Here is a 19529-nt window from a genome sequence, read left to right as displayed (position 1 = left end):
CCCCAACTGGGACTCTGGGCGCCTCTGCCCCACCGGCCCTGGTGGCGCTGTTGTTAAGACCTGCCTTGGCACCTCAGAGGCTTGTGAGGAAAGGTCCCCGCAGATGGGGGTGGGGCACCACGTCCTCCTGGGGGCAGCACTACCCAGTGGCTACCCTCGTGGGGCCGTGGCTGTCCGGAACCTGGGGTTGAGCACCGCCTCATTCCCCGCCAGCCGTGTGTCGCTGGCCAAGTGGGCCCACCTTTCTGTGCCTTAGTTTTCTCATCACTAAAATGGGGGTAACTCTCCCAAAGCAACTCCAGCCTCAAAGACAGCCAAAGCCTCGGTGAAGCGGGCTGGGTCTCAGTCGCGCAGGTGCTCAGGCCACCCGAGGAAGTCTCCCAAGGCGGGGACAGGCTCCTCAGTTCTCAGGGTGTTGCCAAAGGAGGGTCAGCCCCCACCCCGCCCAAACGGCGGCAGGGAAGGCGCGCGGTTTCCCTCTTGGCCACGAGGTGGCGCGCGCGGCACCAGGACCTCAAAGGGGCGACTCACCAGCTCGGTTGTGTCCTGGCCCCGCAGCAGCGGCTTCTCCTCGGGGAACCGCAGCTCCTGCAGCCCGGCCATGGTCACGTCGTGGAGCAGGAGGCCTAGGGAGGGAGGGACAGGATGAGACCGGCTGCGGAGGGGCAGCCACGCCCTGCTCTGAATCTCCCGGGCAGAGAAGGACAGCGCAAGCCAGGGCTGGGGCGGGAGCTCCGGGGACCACACGGACCTGTGCATCCTCCTCCCGCTGCGCACGGAGGCCTCGGGCTGCAAGACCTGCGAGGCCGGCCTGTTTGGCTCAGGGTACGTCATTACGGTACTTGCTCTTAAAAGTTAAAACATGTTTCAAAAAAAAAAAAAAAAAAAGAGGCGGGGTGGGGGGGAGAAAAGCAACATATGATGATCCCTAAAACAATTACGAGCAAAATTCTGCATCTATTGAGAAACAGAGGGGCCAGTGTGGGGAGGCCAAAGTCAGGTTCGGAAGCAGACATGATCCCCTGCGGAAGGTCCCTGACGTCCCGAGTGGACAGTGAGGTTCTGGAGGGCAGAGAAGCTGGACAGGGACAGAGCGAGGGCTCTGCTGACAGCCTGAAGGACACATCTGCCTGAGGGTGGCCCTGGGAGGGAGCGCAGGGAGGGCACCAGCAGAGTGATGTTGAAGGGGTGGGTTCCAGTCACAACAGGCTACTAGCATGGATCCGGTGACAGCTGCTGGAACGTGGGTCCCAGGCCCTAACTGAAGGGTGTTCCTGGGAGACCCAGGGGCCTCTGAACCTCAGGGGAAGAAACAGGTGTGCATACATGTGCGTACACGCAGGTGTGTGTGTGTGTGTGTGTGTGTGTGTGAGCCAGCAGTGGGGGAAAGAAGACAGAGAAGACCTCAGGCCCCACATTTCTTCTACGACTGGCACCACCATCCCTCCTTGGATTTCAGTATGGCACAGACCAGAATGCACCCAGAGAAAAACTAGCCAAGGGCATAATCCAGAAATTCATAAAAGAATTATCAAAACAGGCCAATAAATACATGGAAAAATATTCAAGCTTACTATAACTCAAAGAAATTCAAATTAAAATAAGATGCTTTCCCCCCACCAATGCAACCGGCAAAGTTTGCAGTGCTAGCAAACATGCAATGAAACCGACCCTTTCTTCTATTGCTTACGGCTGGATAAATAAATATATCTTTCTGGAGGAAGTGTCACAAATGAATTAAGATTATTTCTTTTTTTTTTTTTTGGAAGGACAGACTGAGAAGAGAATCAAGATTATTTAAAAGGTTCATACTCTTAGACTCAGCAATCCCCTCCCTGGGAGAAATTTCCCAAGGAAACCAAAGAAGGCAAGTGATGATTTATCTATAAGAATATCACCATAGTGCCATTTATATTAGAGAAAAACTAGAAGGAAAAAAGTGTCCATCAATAGGCACCTAATAAATAAGTTATGGGCCAATAACTAGTAAAAAATATTTAATAAAGTGGGAAAATGCTTGTGTTATAATAAATAGAAAAGCAGTTACAAAAGAAATATGCAGTATTATCCCATGTGTGAAAGATGCAGGCAGTTCCACAGAAAAAGCCTGCAAGGCTGTACATCAAAGTTAGCAGGCATTACCCCGGGGGGAAGACTGAAAACTGGGGTCTGCAATCTGGAATCAGGAAAAAACACTTTTTAAAAACTATCTGGTAATATTCTTGCAAAGCATTTCAAAGCTCATGAGGTGCTTTCTTGTGCTATTTTATTTCACTCTGATGGGAAGTGAGATGTGGAAACCAAGGCTAAAAGAGGTTCAATTACTTGCCCAGATATGGCCAGGACTGGACTCCTAGTCCAGTGCTCAGTGCTCTTTCTGTAACACCACAGCCGCCTGACCTGGAAGGATGGAAGGATGGATTCCTGGATTCCTTCCTCCCGTCCTTTCCAGCCCTATTTCTAGTCTTTCTTAAGGGTAAAGCCCCTTGCCCATCCCACCCCCCTTTGGCTTCTCCTTATGGCAGGCCCAGTGATGGAAGAGGACACAAGGACACAGAGCCTCAGGGGGGGAACCCACTTGTGCAGCAGGGCTGCTGTCGTGAGACCAGGTGGCCGCTCTGGACCTTCCCTAGGAAAGGGAAGAGGAAGCTTCAGTCCTCCAGATGGTTACAAAGACGAAGACTGTGCCTTGTGAATGCGTGGGGGTCCCCGCCGGAGTCTAGCTTGGGATTCGCACGTGTCGGGGCTGGGCTTGGAGCTCCTGGCCACCCAGGCCCCATGGAAGCCGAAATGAGAGCCATGGAGCGGAGCCTCCGGGGACAGCCCTCGTCCTACGCACCAGGAGGCCAGGCAGGGAGGCACCTGCCTGCTCAGCCGGGGTCCCTGCACGCCACTGAGCCTTACCGGAGCTCTCGGGTTCCCAGTGGTTTCCGAGGAAACCAGCTAACACAATGCAGATGGGCTGTATTTTTAGAAAGGCATCCTCTCTGCTCTCCTCCTCCCGTTCCCTTCCATCCCATCACCCATCCATCCGGCGGGAGCTGAACGCAGAGCCCCCACCTTGGAAAAGTCTTCCCCCAATGGAACATTTTCAGCCATCTGCCTCTCCCTGAACTCCCATCACGATGAAGCCCCTTGGCATCACTGGGGTGTCCCCACCCTCCCCCCAACCATCCTCCCCAAGGACAAGGCTATTAAAAGGGCTGAGAGTGGGCAGCGCAGGGACAGATGGCCTGTGACGGAGGGAGTGGCAGGGAGGGGGCCAGAGAGAGACCTCATAATCCAGAGAACTGGCACTGTCTCAGCCCATGGAAGATGGCAGTGTGGGTGCTGGGGGACTCTGGGACCAAGAGGCCAGAGTGGACGTTCCCACAGGGGCGTGGCAGAGAACTTCCGGACAAAGTTATGATTTTTATTAATAAAAAACCCCAAGCAGCTAGGGGATAAGTTAGAAGAAAATGCGAATCCCGTCAACCTTCTCCAGTGAAGCCTGGTTAAGGGCTGCAAGGATGGTGGCACGGGGGCTCGGCGGTAGGGGTCTATAAAGTGGTCAGTGGTGGCTCTTTCTGCTCTGCCCTTTTGGCCCCTTATTTCCTAAAGAGAACAAGGAGCTACAAACAACAAACGGGCCTGGGACGAATCCCAGCCCCTCTGCTTATCAGAGGCTGGGAGTTTCCAATATTTCTTCCAATATTGGAAACGCGGCCAATATTTTTTCCCTCCCACCGGCCACCTGCCTTTATTTTGGCAAATCAAAGGCCCACTTATTAATATTCCCAAGATGGGAACAAGAGCCCTCCTCTGCCCAGCTCAGAAAGGTTTGAAGAGCAAGAGACAATAGATATAAAAATGCCTTTTAGATGGAAGATTTCTGTACAGATTTGAACGGGACAACACTAACTTAGCACAGGGGATCGGGGGCTTCCGCACCTCTCTTGCCTACTCAGGGCTACTCCGGAGTTTGTCTTCCCGCATCTGCTAGAGGAAACACTCACGGCTGCGGGCAGGGAGGCCAGCTGATGTACATAGGGAAGAGTTGGTAAACGGATGCGGAGAGGAAACACAGCCCCCTGGCTGGGGGACAGCGACGCGTGAGAGGCCACAGGGGCAAAAGAGCACTGGGGAGTGTGGGAAGGGCCCCTGAACAGTGTTAATGCAGGTGGATTCTTTAAGAGGAACTACACTTCATCTTGGCGATTTGTCCTTTTTTTTGAGACAGAGTCTCACTCTCTTTTGCCTGGGCTAGAGTGCCGTGGCATCAGCCTAGCTCACAGAAACCTCAGACTCCTGGGCTCAGTGGATCCTCCTGCCTCAGCCTCCCGAGTAACTGGGACTACAGGCATGTGCCACCATGCCTGGCTAATTTTTTCTATATGTTTTTAGTTGGCCAATTAATTGCTTTCTATTTTTTGGTAGAGCCGGGGGTCTCACTCTTGCTCAGGCTGGTTTCGAACTCCTGACCTTGAGCGATCCACCCACCTCGGCCTCCCAGAGTGCTGGGATTACAGGCGTGAGCCACCGTGCCTGGCCTTGTGCTTCTTTAAATGCGATCCTATGCTGACACCTGAGCCGTGTGAACCCTCAGATTTACTGGGCTGACAAATATAAGTGAAGACTGTGGTCATTCCTGAAATGACTCAATAAATGCTTAAGTTGACCCGTAACGGTTACACATCCTACAGAATACAGCGACTGTCGAATGGGAAGGGCGAGTCCGACGATGGCAGGGGCTGGTAGGGGATGTCTGGAAATACGATGGGGATTCCTGGTAGTCTCAGTGACCGGGGGCTCCTGCCAATAGTTAGTGCCCAGGGGCTGCAGGTGAGAAGGGCCACGTGATTTGGGGACAGTGCTGCACAATCGCTTCCAGTCGCTGCTGGCCTGGTGCTTCCCTGCTGCCCTGGATCAGAGTCAGTGCTCAACGACACACACGCCACCCCTCCCCCCCATACACACCATGCCAGCACCCTGGTTAGAAAAGAAGCCCCAGAAACCTGAGACCCCAGAAACTGGGGGATAACCTCCCAGCTGCACTACACAGGGATTTGGAGCCATCCAGGGAGCTGGCCTCCTTGTCACTCTCCCTGTCCCGATCCTGACCTCAGAGGGTTGGGACAACACTGAGAGTGGGGCTAGGAGGGACAAGACCTTCCCTCTGCACCCCCTTTCACAGATGAGAAAAAGAAGACACAAGAACGTGTGACTGGTGCAAGTCCCCCAGTGGTGGACCCAGCAAGGGGACCCAGAGTCCCTGCTCTTATACCCCACCCCACATGCATTCTGCCTTCCTGGGTCGATGGCTGGACAGGAGGATGCATGAGACACTATTTTTTTTCTTCCAGCCCAGTCTCCACTTCCTCTCTCTAGTTACAGCTCCTCTGTTTATGCCCAACTTGAACCAGACCAGTTCTCCTGCTTTTTCCTTGGGTTGAGACTATGAATTCCTATGTCCCCAACAACCATCACCGCCCTGCCAACACCCGCCACCCCGCACACCCGCCCAGCACATGCCCTCCTGCTTAAGGCGGCCGTATATGGATTCTGACATTTATAGCCAAAGATCCAGCTGACTCGGTAAGCACTTTGTACCACTGGGAAGCACGTGCCTTTGTTCATGCTGTTCCTTCTGCCTAGAATGCCTTTCCTCGTCATATCCCTACAATAATAATAACAAAAAGAATCAATATTACTGAGCACTTACTATGTTCTAGGTACCGGTTTCAGCATTTTAGATGCATAATTTCATCTACTCCGCACAACTCGTCTCTGAGGCAGGCACTGTTATTGTCCTCATTTTGGAGCTGAGGAGGTGAGGCACAAAGAGGCGAAGTCACCAGCCCAAGGTCTCACAGCGGGTCAGTGATGGAACCTGGATTTGAACCCACGATGACTGGGTTGTTTCATCTCGATAATGAACTGACGCATGGATGAGTGGTTTCATCCTCCTACTGTAACCTCCCAGGGGACAGAGATCTGATCGTGTTCATCTTCCCAACCTCATCAGAGCCCGGGCACATGGAGGGTTACTAACTGGTGAACTGAACTGAGAGACTGGAAATCCTTGCGGTTGACCTGCCCATGCAAGCTGTAAGAAGAGCCCAGAAGAAACACTTTTGTAGCTCAAAGGCCACTGTTCTGACGTCATTTGTAGGCATAAAGTAGTGCTCAGTGCATACCATCAAGGCTCCAAGGTCCTTTCAAGAGAGGCCACCATTTGGTCCAATGTTGCTTGATGGGGTTGGCTGGCAAGAGGTTTCCGAGGCAGTGGGGTGGGACACAAAGCTGCCTCAGCACCTCGCGCAGCTTCACCTGGGCTCTCTCCTCACTCTCAAGTCCTGCCGTGTCTCTGGTCTCCCCACAGGGCTTGATAAAACCCCCTACAGGGGAATAGACTTAGCAGCTCTCCCGTTCCAGGCTCAACGAGGAGAACGAAAAAGACCACACACTCAATGGAAAAATGAGGCAAGATCTGGAATAGGGAGTTCAGAAGAACCAACATATGGAAAGCATTTGCCCACCTCACTCATCATCAGAGAAATGCAAATGCAACGATGAGGCATCAATACCTGCTTAAACACCTTCTCAGACACTCCTAGAGGATGAGGACTTCATCTATTTTGTTCCCTGTCTACAACAGTGCTGGGCACAGGGCAGACACTCGGTAACATGTTTATTCAATGAAATGAAATGAAATTCTTCATATAGACTAAAAATTATTTTTTTAATTTTTTTTTTTTTTTTGAGACAGAGTCTCGCTTTGTTGCCCAGGCTAGACTGAGTGCCGTGGCGTCAGCCTAGCTCACAGCAACCTCAAACGCCTGGGCTCAAGCAATCCTCCTGCCTCAGCCTCCCGAGTAGCTGGGACTACAGGCATGCGCCACCATGCCCGGCTCATTTTTTTCTATATATATTAGTTGGCCAATTAATTTCTTTCTATTTCTAGTAGAGACAGGGTCTCGCTCTTGCTCAGGCTGGTTTCGAACTCCTGACCTCGAGCAATCCGCCAGCCTCGGCCTCCCAGAGAGCTAGGATTACAGGCGTGAGCCACCGCGCCCGGCCTATTTTTTAAATTTTTAAAAAGTAATTTTTTCATAGACAGGGTCTCACTCTGTTGCCCAGGCTGGAGTGCAGTGGTGTAATCATAGCTCCCTGCAGCTCTGAACTCCTGGGCTCAAGTGATCCTCCTGCCTCAGCCTCCTGAGTAGCTAGGACTACAGGTGTGTGCCACCGTGCCTGGCTAAATTTTTCATTATTTTGTAGAGATAGTATCTCGCTATGTTGGCCAGGCTGGTCTTGAACTCCTGGCCTCAAGCGATCCTCCCACTTCAACCTCCCAATGTGCTGGGATTATAGGCATGAGCCACTGCGCCCAGCCAAGACTACAAACAATTAACAAATTGATACTATCCAGTCTTAGTGAGGTTGTGGGAAAATGGGCACATACTGTCACAGTGTTGGTTGGATGGCAGTGGGTTCAGCTTTATCTGGAGGGCAACTTGGTGGTTTGTCAAATGCAAATATCTCAATTCTGCAATTTTGTCTCTAGATATTTATCCTAAAGAAAAACACCCATGGGTACACTAAGAGGCAGTGCACAAGGATGCTCACTGCAGCACTGTCTGGAATATGAAAAACTGAAACCACCTAAATAAACATCAGGAGAATGGCTAAATAAATTATGGAATATCTGCGCCCTGGAGTACCATGTACCTATTGAAAAAACAAGGCAGCTCCACTCAAATGGATAGGAAAAGCATTCTAAAACATGCACTCAAGAGATAAAGGCATGTCATAAAATAATAAGTATAAATAATCCCATTATTGTGAAAATATATGGACTGAATAGGTATATATATTGGCAAATTCAAAACAATTCTCAAATAATTTGGGGTAAACTGTAACAATGTTTATCTCTGGGGAAGAATATAGGTTTAGAAGGGTGTAAAAGGGAGATATTTTTATCCTATACACCAGATTTTATCAAATCTAAGATACCACTGATTATAAGTGACAGTAACATTTTATATATCAATAAGAAGAAAAAAACTACACCCAATTAAACATAATGCCTTCCCCACTTTTAACTTTGTATTTTGAGAAAACTTTAGGCTTACAGAAAAATTGCAAAAAATAAGAAGAAAAAAAAAAAAAAAAGAAGCACAGGGACACAGAAATTTCCCACATACCCTTCACCCAGCTTCCCCCAATGTTATTATGCTACACAACCAACCATAACACAGTTAGAGAAACCAGAAACACTGATATAATACTGTTAAGTAATATATAGGCCTTATATGAATTTCGCCAGTTTTCCCCAATAATACCCTTTTCTGAGTCCAGGATCCAATCCAGGATGCCACATTGCATTTAGTTTTTAATATCTCCTTAGTCTCCTCCAGTTGGGAAAATTCTCCATCTTTCTTTGTCTTTTATGACCTTGACACTTTTGAAGAGCACTGGTCAGCTAAACTGTAGTGTCCTCAGTCTGGGTTTCTCTGTGGGGTTTCTCATGATTGGACTGAGGTTACACATTTTTGGCAAGGACACAAAAGAAGTGATGTGCCATTCTCTGTACATCGTATCAGGGGTATGTGGTATCAGTCTGTCGTATTACTGGGAATGTTAACCTTGGTCACTTGATTAAGGTTGTATCCACTAGGTTTCTCCCCTGAAAAGTTATTACACTATTTTACCCTTTCTAATTAGTAAGTATCTTGTGGGAAGATACTTTGAGACTATGCAAACATCCTGTTTCTCATCATACTTTCTTTTGCCCGCTATTTTTAGCAACAATTGATGATTCTCGCCTACAATTATTACTTTGTTGTCTGCCCAACGATAACTTTCTATTTCCTTCATCCCTTCTATACTTTTTTTTTTTTTTTTTTTTTTTTTTTTGAGACAGAGTCTCGCTTTCTTGCCTAGGCTAGAGTGAGTGCCTTGGCGTCAGCCTAGCTCACAGCAACCTCAAACTCCTGGGCTCAAGCGATCCTCCTGCCTCAGCCTCCCGAGTAGCTGGGACTACAGGCACAAGCCACCATGCCCGGCTGATTTTTATATTACATATATTACTTGGCCAATTAATTTCTTTCTATTTTTATGGTAGAGCCGGGGTCCCGCTCAGGCTGGTTTTGAACTCCTGACCTTGAACAATCCGCCCGCCTCGGCCTCCCAGAGTGTAGGATTACAGGCGTGAGCCACCGCGCCCGGCCCCTTCTATACTTTTTAATTGGAATTCTCCTGTAAGAAAGAGCTGTCCTTTCTTCTCCACTTATTTATTTATTCAATTATTTGTTTACATCAGTTTGGACTCATGCATATTTTATCCTATGGGATAAAATCCATTGCTACCCTTGTCTATTCCATTGTCCAAATTGGGCCAGATTTGATCATTGGGAGTCCCTTCAAGTTGGTTCTTGTGTGCTTTCAACATATACTCATCATATTTTGAGTAGTTTAGAATTTTCTAGCCTCATTAAATGTCTGAAACTCATCTTGTACTTTCTCTGCCTCAACCTTGAAACCAAGCATTTCTCCAAGGAGGCCTGGTTCCTTTTAATGGAGAATGCTGTTTAGAAACCAAGACCTGGGCACTAGGTGTGCTCACTGCTACCGGGGTGTTCATTGGTCAAGATCCTCTCAGCAGGCGGAGCAAGGAAATATATGCAAGACAATAACACACATACTTACTTCGAAATCTATCCATCTGCATACATATTAAAAATCTCAAATTTATACCGATGCCTCTAATCTGAATTCAACCACAGAGTTTATTCTATTCCTCCTTTATTTGATTCACAATTTTTTCTCCAATAGTCAGAAACCTGGCTTTCATTTTCCACAATATTTTTGCTTATTTGTTAATTCCTAGAATATACACAAAGTAGTTTCAGAATTGCTACCGACATGAGTTCTCATCATTCAGGGTGTTTTGTACTTAAAAAGAACACTTTTAGACATAGATTCAGACTTTTAGTATTTTAAATTTTATTTTAGTTTACTTCTTCTTTTTTTTTTTTTTTTTTTTTTGAGACAGAGTCTCGCTTTGTTGCCCAGGCTAGTGTGAGTGCCCTGGCGTCAGCCTAGCTCACAGCAACCTCAAACTCCTGGGCTTGAGCGATCCTTCTGTCTCAGCCTCCCGAGTAGCTGGGACTACAGGCATGCGCCACCATGCCCGGCTAATTTTTAATATATATATCAGTTGGCCAATTAGTTTCTTTCTATTTATAGTAGAGACGGGGTCTCGCTCTTGCTCAGGCTGGTTTTGAACTCCTAACCTTGAGCAATCCGCCCGCCTCGGCCTCCCAGAGAGCTAGGATTACAGGCGTGAGCCACCGCGCCCGGCCATACTTCTTCTTTTTTAAGATGGAGTCTTGCTATGTTGCCCAGGCTGGATTAGGACTCCTGGGCTCAAGCTCTGAGTAGCTGGGACCACAGGCATATGCCACCATGCCCGCCTTGATCCAGATTTTTTAAAGCATCTATCGCTCTTGTGAATTCTTATAAAAGAAACTATAATTGAAATAAATTGTTTAAGGCCTTTCTAAAACTTCTTCACATTCTGGGTCTGGTGCCTCTGAATCTTTCTGTCTTAGAGTGGTTGGTGCCCACGTAATCCTGTACAATTTGGGCTTCTCTGGCATCAAGAATGTTGGTGATGCAGACTGCTAACTGTGCCCCCCCCCCCAAAAAAAAATGTTCACTCTTTCTCCATTGATTGATCCCAAAATTTTAGATGGGTAGGTGGATTATGGGAATAAAGCCTGTTTATGATCATGTGATGTTCTGCCAGTGAGATATACATGGAAGTTTGTGACTTTGGGGTAGTATCCTTAAAAATAGGAGACATGTGATTCTTGGACTCTTCCTCCTGCCTACTGGTTGGACACAGATGTGATGGCAGGAGCCTGAACAGCCACTTTAGACCCTGAGGCAGGACACTAAAGGTGGCAGAGCAGCAATACAGAAGGACTTTAGGTACCTGAGAGGCAGGAAGCCATGATTTGGGATGGTCTACCTCCAGACTCTGTTTATGAAAGAAGGAAACACACTTTTATCTTGTTTAATCTATTAGTATCATGGGTTTTCTGAAGCTATTCTAAACTTGAGACTTCCTTCTTGGAGACCCACCCTAACATGCTAAAGAAAATCAACAAAAAGGGAAAGGATGGGGCTTTCCCAAGGGAAAATAGGGAAATGCTAGAGCTAACTCAGAACCTGCAGCTTCCTCTCTCCAGTGGGCAGAATAATCCATAATGTGATTCTCCCCAGGAAGCTTAAACAAATAAGCCAGTTCCTTCCCACCCATACCTCACAAGCTCACGATTGTCTTGATACCAACATGGGTAACCATGACCTACATTAAAAGGTTAAAAATGACCTGGGTGTGGTGGCTCATGCCTATAACCCCAGTGCTTTGGGAGGCCAAGGTGGGAGGATCGCTTGAGGCCAGGAGTTTGAGACCAGCCTGAGCAATGCAATGAGACTATCATTTTTTAAAAAAAGGAAAAAAATTAGCTGAGCGTGGTGGTACATGCCTGTGGTCCCCCAGCTACTTGGGAGGTTGGGGCAGGAGGATCACTCGAGGCTAGGAACCTGAGGCTGCAGTGAGCTTTGACTGTGCCATTGCACATCTGCCTGGGTGACAGAGTGAGACCTTGTCTTTAAAAATAAATAAGAGGTTAAAAAGCTTAGTTTGGCACTTTTTATCACAAATTCTCAAGTATGTGTAACACAGGTGCTTCGCTCAATTCTGTTGTGTATCTGAGCCCAATGTGGTACATTTCCCAGGGACAAAGATATACTTGTCCTGGATCTTTGGGCAAGATTCAAAGAGGTAAGCCGAGGAATGAGCCTCCCTCAGCACAGGAGTCTGCCATGTAGTCTGCAGGAAAGAGAAGCCCGAAGGGGCATCTTTCTTACTGGGTGTTACTCGTGGAAGGCCACCTACTCCTCGAAATGCCTGATTTATCAGGGCTTTGAAGAACGGCATTCGCCTGGCAGAGAAGGCCTCTACTCCACGTGACTCTCAAATACGCTGTCTGCAGGGGGGGCTTCCTGCCTCGATGCCCACCCGACACCCAGGGCCTTTCTCCTTCCAACAGCACCTGTGGGAAACGTCCCCTCTCCATGCTCAGTCGATGTGGTTCAGGCACGGATGACCACACCCCAGGGGTGGCCCAGGCCCAAGTCACTCATTCATTCACCAGATACTGACTGAGCACCTACTACGTTCCAGGTACCGTTCCAGGCACTGGAGATAACATACTCACGGTGACTGACAAACGTTCCTACCTTTTTTGAGCTTTCTAGTGGGGCAGGCAAATGAGAAAACATTCTAAATAACTATCTAGTACATCAGATGTCCTGAGAGCAATCGAGGGAGCAATGTCACAGAAGGGGACAGAGAGGGATTTGCAACAGGGTAAGAGAAGTCGATTCGCTGAGAAGGGGACACGAGCAAGACTTGAAGGAGTTTGGAGAGCCAGCCTTGGGGATGTCTGGGAAGGGCATCAGGGCAGAGGGAACAGCAGGCACAGAGGCTGTGAGTACCAGGTGCTGGCCTGGCATGTTCTAGAGAATGAAAGGAAGCCCTGGGGGCTGGAGCAGAGTGGGGGAGGGGAGAAAGAGGTGAGCACAAACAGGTAAGGGTGGGGTGCCAGGTCACATTTGGCCTTGAAGGCTTAGGGAAACTTTGGTTTTCACCCTGAGGGTGGAAGTGCATCGGAGGATATGAGCAGAGCAGGGATGTGACAGGATTTCCACTGCAAAGGATCCCTGCTCCTGCCAGGTGTAGAACAGACCTAGGAGGTGGGGGGAAGCAGCTATTGCAACAATCTGGAAGAGCCAGGCTGCCAGGTGACGAACAGCAGCAGAGTGGCGGTGGCGAGAAGTCCTCGGATTCTGGGTGGTTCTGCAGGTAGGGCCAAGAGGACCACGGGTGCATCAGATGGGGGCAGGAGAGAGGAGTCACGGTGACTTGGCGTTGGTTCTGAGCCACTGGAGGGACAGGGCTGTGGTTTAGGAGTCAGGGAAGACCTTGGGAAGAGGAGGCTTGGAAAGATGAGGGGTGCGGGTGTGGACCTGAGCCAGCCGGAGCTGCACATGCGCGGTGGGGGTGAGAGTCCAAGCCGCAGACGCTAGGGAGGTGGCCGCTTCAGAGAGATCGCTGTAGAGACAGTGTTCAAAGCCACAGGCCGGATGAGGTCAGCCAGGGAGTGAATGAGGACAGGGAAGATGGCTCAGCACCAAGCCCTAGAAAAAGGCAACGAAGAGAAACGTGGCAACGTAGAGTGAGAAGCCACTGAGGCAGGAGGCAGGCAGAGGGGAGGGAGGCCTGGACACCAAGTGGACGGAGCACAGGGCCGGGTCTCGGTGGCAGTTCAGGGAGGGGCGTGGCCTCCGGTCAGTACCAGGCCTCTGCTGGAATCCCTGGGGAAGAGCGGCTTCTCCCCAGCAGTGGGATGATCAGGGAGATGGGCTGTGAGCCAGCAGCCTTGTTGCCCTTGTGAGGAAGGGCCTCACTTAGGCCTCACCAGACCCAAAGAACCAAACTGACAGGAGCCAGAGGGAGAAGGATGGAGCCTAATAATGGCCCTGTGTCCACCATGCTGGCATGGATACCCCATGTTCCCCTATTTGTATCAGTCTAAGTTCAGTTTCTGCCACTTGCAACCAAGAGACCTAACGTACTTTTAAGTTCTTTTCTCCTGCATGGTCCAAAGGGGCCAAATGAAGCCCAGCGTCCCCCCCTGGCAATCACGCAGGCCTGGTGTGGGGTCAGAGGGCACAGCCCACTCTGGGGCAGCTCAGGTCTTTTCCAACCCAGGCACCCCAAAGATGGATCCTAAGCTGTGACAGCTCCTCCAGGCCATGTCAGGCCATCCCCCTGGACGACCATCCCCCTGGACGACCCAAAGGTTGCAAGGGACCTTTGGGCCACCCCCGGCTACTCCTCCTGAATGCCACGTACACAGTGACTACTCTGCCGCTGGAAGGGGCCCTGGGAGCGGCAGGCTCAGCACTCCGCCTGTGGGGACAGGGAAGGGGCGTGCGCAAGGCTCCCCTGACAGCCTGAAGGAGCAGCCAGAGGGCTTCCCTGCCCCGTACCTAGGCCCCAGGCCCCAACAGAGCATCTCTGCTCCAGAACAAAACATGGGCAATGTTGTTAAAAGCCATTTCCAGCATCTGCATGCCTGAAAGCCACCAGAGCTTTGAGGAGACAGTTCAGGGTGCAGACAGTATGATCCTGGGGGCTGCGAACCTCGGACTCAGCTATGAGACTCCCCCACACATACACACACTCTGGGGAGAAGACATCCCAGAAATAGTCCCCCTAAAGAGGCTGGGGTCCCCCACGCCCATCTCACCGCCTAGGATGGGCATATTAACAGGCAGGTGACACCTGCCCCGCCACGCCTGTGCAACAGGTGAACTGAAAAAGCATCTAGGTCTCGAGAGGTATTTGTTATAGGGCTTGAGACGCACTCTGGCTGGAGCACACATTTCACCCATGGTTTGGAATCTGAAGCACTTGAAGATTAAGAAGGGGGGTGGCAGGTGTGCCATCAGAGCTGCTCTGGCCTGACGAGGACACCAGGTTTGTGCTAGGGTGGGTGGCAGTTCTCATCAAAATAGGAACACAGTGCTTTTTCCCAGCTGATCCCAGGACTACGCTGGGGACAGAGCCAGGCTCAGCAAAGGTCACACAGCCAGGGCCCATCAGCACCAGGCGTGCAGACCCCAACCCTGAGGTCGCCCACCACCCATGCCACTGCCCTCGATGGAGGTGAGGCATGAGTCGGATCTGCACCCCTCCTGCTGCCTTCCTGTGGCTGCTGCAGCAAATCAGCACAGACTTGGTGGCTTAAAGCAACACGTCTTAATTTCTTTCATTTCTGGACTCAGAAGTCCGAAATCAGTTTCACTGCGCTGAAATCCAGGTGTCGGCAGGGCCACCTCCCGCCACAGGTTCCAGGGGAGAACCTGTTCCTCTGCCCTCCCAGCTCCTGGAGCTCCTTGCATTCCTTGGCTTGACGCTCTTTCCTCCAAGTTCAAGGCCAACAGCAGAGCATCTTGCTGCAGTATCATATCACCTCTTCTGTTTTCAAACATCCTCTGCCTCCCTCTTTAAGAGCCCATGTGGTTGTATTTAGGGCTCACCTGGTTAATCCAGGCAAATCTCTCCATCTCGAGATCCTTAACTTAATCACCTCCACACTGTCCCTTTTGCCATGTCGGGTAACATTCACAGCTTCTAGCGATTAGGATCTAAATATTTTCAGGGTCGTTATTCAGCCCAGCACACCCTCCTGCCAAGGTTCCCGCGGCCCCACCTTTGCCCGCGTTGTTCACTTTGCCTGCAGTGACTTCCGCCTCCTTAGACTTAAAGGAAGCCAATGTCACCACCCAGCTCAGACTACTCTTCTTCCTGCACTTTCCCCCCGCTGCACACCGACTTCGGCATCCCCTCGGGATTGGATTCATGGGCACCATGGCACCTGGCGCTTTCCCCCATGCATTGGTTAATCTTCAGTTTTTAAAAACAGAACTTGAATTTCACCTAATACCATTCACTAGGAAAAATGAGAAAAACAGAAGACCAAAAAGAAGAAAGCAAAACCCACATATGATCCTGTAAACCAGAGGAAGTTCCCCTGTTAATCTGTCGGCAGATAGTTTTTTGTTCTTTGTCCAATGCTCATCTAGACACTGAAAAAGAATTTTTTTTTTTAAACAAATGAAAAAACAAAAAACCTCCTGTGTTTTGAAACAGCCTTTGGACTATGGAGCCAGATGTCCTGGTTCAAATCCCAGCCAGCCACTCACCATCCATGCGACCTTTGGCTGGTTACTGACCCTGTCTGTGCCTCAGTTTCCCTTTCTGTACAAAGGAGGGAATGATAGCACATACCTCATAGGGCTGTTATGATGATGAGTTAAGGCACAGAAAGCGCTTAGGGCTGTGCCTGGCACATAGCAAATGCCATGTAAGTGTGAGCTGTCATCACCATTATTATTACACATATTTAAGAGGACATCTGTTCAGGTGGATAAATAACCTTCGGCAGCATAATTTGCAGCCACCTGGGGTTCCCCGGCAAATGTGCTCCTCTACTGTTAGGCACTTGGATTGGTTCTAGTTTTTTTTTTGTTTGTTTGTTTTTACTATAAACGACAACGGGATAAATATCCTTGAACAAACACCTTTGCACACATCTTTATTTGTTCCTAAAATTTAACTGCTGAGTCATAGATCACACGTATTTTTGAGCTTTTGATAGATCATTGCCAACTTGTCCTTCATAAGAGTTGTACCAGTTTCCCTTCCTCTGTGCAGGGGAGCAGCAGGCCCATCTCGCCACATTCCTCCCTCCCCGGGGGTCCTGGGCACACCTGGTGACTTGCAGTCTCCCCTCTAGTCCAGCAGACCATGCCCCCAGGCTTGTCCGTGGGCTCCCATGCCAGCACCCCAGCAAATCAGGAAATGAACTGAAAGTGGGGATTCAGGGTCCTATTTTCAGCCTCCCAGGGCAAATCCCTGCCTCAGTTTGCCCTGCATGTAGAATGTGGGTCAACGCATCCGCCAACAATCAAACGCTATTTAAATATAGTCTGTAAAACTGAGTGGGGCTACGTATTTCATGCATTAAAACCAAACCAACATTCTAGACAACTGGTAGAACGTTTGCTTCTTGATCACACTTCAAGTATATTTTTAAAAGTTTCCAAGATCCAATACTGAGGCTCCCTAGGGACCATGTCAGAGCCCCATCTCTGCCATTTTAGAGCTCTGGCTCTGAACCATTTTGGAAACATCTTGCTTGAGCACCAATACACAAAAACAACTGCCTTCCTACTTGCAAGTAGAAATAATGTCCCACTTTCCCATATCACACTAAAAAACAAACAAAAAAAATCACCCAGCTACCAAAGGCACCAAGAATCTGTCCCTGAGGACTGCAGCGAGCCGTGTGCAGGCGTAACAGTGTGCTGGGCTCCCTCGCAAGTGTCACCTCGGCTGTCTCCCCAAATGCTAACAAGGTAGGGCTATAATTCCCATTTCATGGATGAGAAGACTGAGGCTCAGAGAAAATAAGAATGTGTCCAGGAGCTGAGAAGCAGAGAGGAGACCCCGAAATTCACATGCTCTGATTTTAAAATCCTGCATTATTTGATCCTGTTACAGCAAAGCACCGTGAGGAAGCCTGGACAAGGCTGGCCTTGAAAGCGTCAGTTATCAGTGAAGGGTCTAGAAGGGCCCAACACCCCATTCCCTCCAGAACAAAAAGACATTGCTGGGTCTGGGGGTGCCAACTCACAGGCAGCCTTCTGGTCCCACAGGTGAGGGGGCACTTGGCTCTCCCCACTGGTGGGAGAGATGTGGACATTCTGCCAGAAGGGCCCAAACCCAGACGCCAGGCCCCATTCACAGGAACCTGAGACCTAAGCAGGGTCCCCTAGAGACACATCTCAGAGAGGCCTGGATTGTGCAGAGAACCCAGCAAAGGAACTGGGACACCCTGGAGGGAGGGGATCTGGAAACTGGAACGAAAGGGGGAGGAAGAGACCCCAGGACATCGAGCAGGCAGCTCAGGGACGACAGCCCTGCAACTGCCACCTGCTGAGCCTGCCTGCAGCTGCGCTCAACACTGTGTACACACCCCTCACATCCAATCTCTGAAGACCCCAACCAGGCAGGTACCACGATGATCCCATTTTACAGATGAGGAAAGTGGAGGGTGGAACAACTACGAGACTAGCCTAAAGCAAGTCAGTATACCAGGGGGCCATTCCCAGCTCTGTCCGGACTGGGGTGTGAATCCAGCACCACATTCCTTAGCTGTGTGAACGTGAGGAAGTGACCAACTTCACCAGTGAAATGGGCATGAAAATAACATGGGAGAATGTGAAAACTATACGGAACTAAATAAACAAGAGTTTTTAAAACAATTCAGGAAAACCATTTCCTAAGGCTGATGTGGGGGCAGGGAGTTAGAGGCCTCTACAAAATTATCCTAGGGACACAGCTGATGACAGTCAGCGAGCATCTGCTGTGTGCCTTGGAGACCAGGAACTGGCAGGTACTGCTTCGGGCACTGTTTCGGGCATTGCCTTAGGCATTACCTAACTGAGTCAGGAAGTCTCCAAAGAAAGTTTCAAATTACCCTGATCTAAGCAGGACAGAGGCTCCACAAGTTCCCATTGGGTAGAATCAAGATGGTGGAGAAATAGAGGGGGTCACCCTGATTCTAGAAAGATACCGTCCCTTCATGAATATTCCTCCCCATGTTTAGTCTATAATTAAGCCGGTGCTTAAATAGAACGGCAACAGGGTCCAGGGGGCCGGCTGTCTTCTGCAGGGAGCACTGGCCTCTGCTCTGTGGAGTAACTTTCTATAGTTTCTGAATAAATTTCGCTTTCACTCCATCCTGTCGCCTCGCTCCTGAATTCTTCCTTGCACAAAGCCAAGGAGCCACTTGACATCCAAGTGAGTCACCTTCCTGTGTCACTACCCCAATAAATCGGCCACCAGTTTCACTGTGACCTGCTCATCATCCAATGGGGGAGACAGGTCCCAATCGTACAGATGCCTGTGAGCAGGGATAAAGTAGAGTGGGGACAGATCCAAACTCCCTAGTGGCCAACCAGCCAGGACAGGTGGAGTTCTTCATTACGGGGACAGCCAAGATCAAGAACCAGAACAAAGTCCAAGAAATGCCCAGTAGGGCCTAGGTCCCAAGCAGGTGTGTCACCTGCGTTATCTCAGTGAGTCGTCTCATGCCATCTCTTCAAGGGAGGGGCCAATAGTTCCATCTTTAAGATGGGAAAACTGAAGTCAGAGAGGTTAAGCAACCTCTCTGAAATCACACAGCTGGCTAGCGGTGAGGCTGAAGTTTGGATCCAGATCTGTGAGACAAGGACAGAGGACAGGAGGGAGTTGGAAGGGAAGACTGCAAAGATGACGAACTAGCAACCGAGGGCTTGCACTGTCTCCCAGGTTCAGGCTAGAGGTACAACGGGAGCCTGTGACTGAGGGCAGTGAGCGAGAGCGTCCTGTTCCAGCCTGGGCAGGGGCTTAGGGAGCCCGCCAGACCTGGTGAGCCCATCTCATGAGGAGGAGGGGTCTTGACCCCTGTACCCAAAAGATGAGGACACACTGCATCAGGTCCCTAAAGCCGGGACCCCTGGGGAGCCACCCTGAAAGCATTTTTACTCTTGGCCCTTCAGGTACAGGTAGAGGAGGAGAACAGAAGGTCCAGGAGTTCTGTCCTCCAAGAAAGGCTCTAAAGACCCAGGACCCAGGACCCTTCCCTCCAGGGGGTTAACAAACTCAGCCCACCGGGCCCAAGCCTGCCTCAAATGGGCTCTACAAGGACAAGTTGGCAAGGGAGTGGAGGGGCTGCCAGCCCTGTGGCTAACTGGGCCGAGAGGTGGCACTTCTGAGCACCCGGGCAGAGTTTTTAGTGTCCCAGGAACAGCCCCCACCCTCCCTTCTCTACGAGCTTGCCACACGCTACTGCTGATTT

The 19529-nt window shown here is 50.0% G+C and overlaps 1 protein-coding gene across 3 annotated transcripts in view; it reads right to left on the bottom strand.

Moving 5' to 3' along the window:
- NDRG4 (NDRG family member 4) overlaps positions 1-19529 on the bottom strand; it is a 42496-nt gene that overhangs the window by 20988 nt on the left and 1979 nt on the right. For all 3 annotated transcript variants that reach the window (XM_012743940.2, XM_012743937.2, XM_012743938.2), the window contains exon 2: positions 532-626. In XM_012743940.2, coding sequence (XP_012599394.1) covers positions 532-603 — 72 coding nt within the window. In that variant the 5' untranslated portion in view covers positions 604-626. The remainder of the gene's footprint in view (positions 1-531; positions 627-19529) is intronic.

The sequence above is a fragment of the Microcebus murinus genome, chromosome 20 (assembly GCF_040939455.1).
Source record: "Microcebus murinus isolate Inina chromosome 20, M.murinus_Inina_mat1.0, whole genome shotgun sequence".
Classification (NCBI taxonomy): domain Eukaryota; kingdom Metazoa; phylum Chordata; class Mammalia; order Primates; family Cheirogaleidae; genus Microcebus; species Microcebus murinus.
Note: the sequence above shows the minus strand (reverse complement) of the source record. Positions and strands in the feature narration are given on the sequence as shown.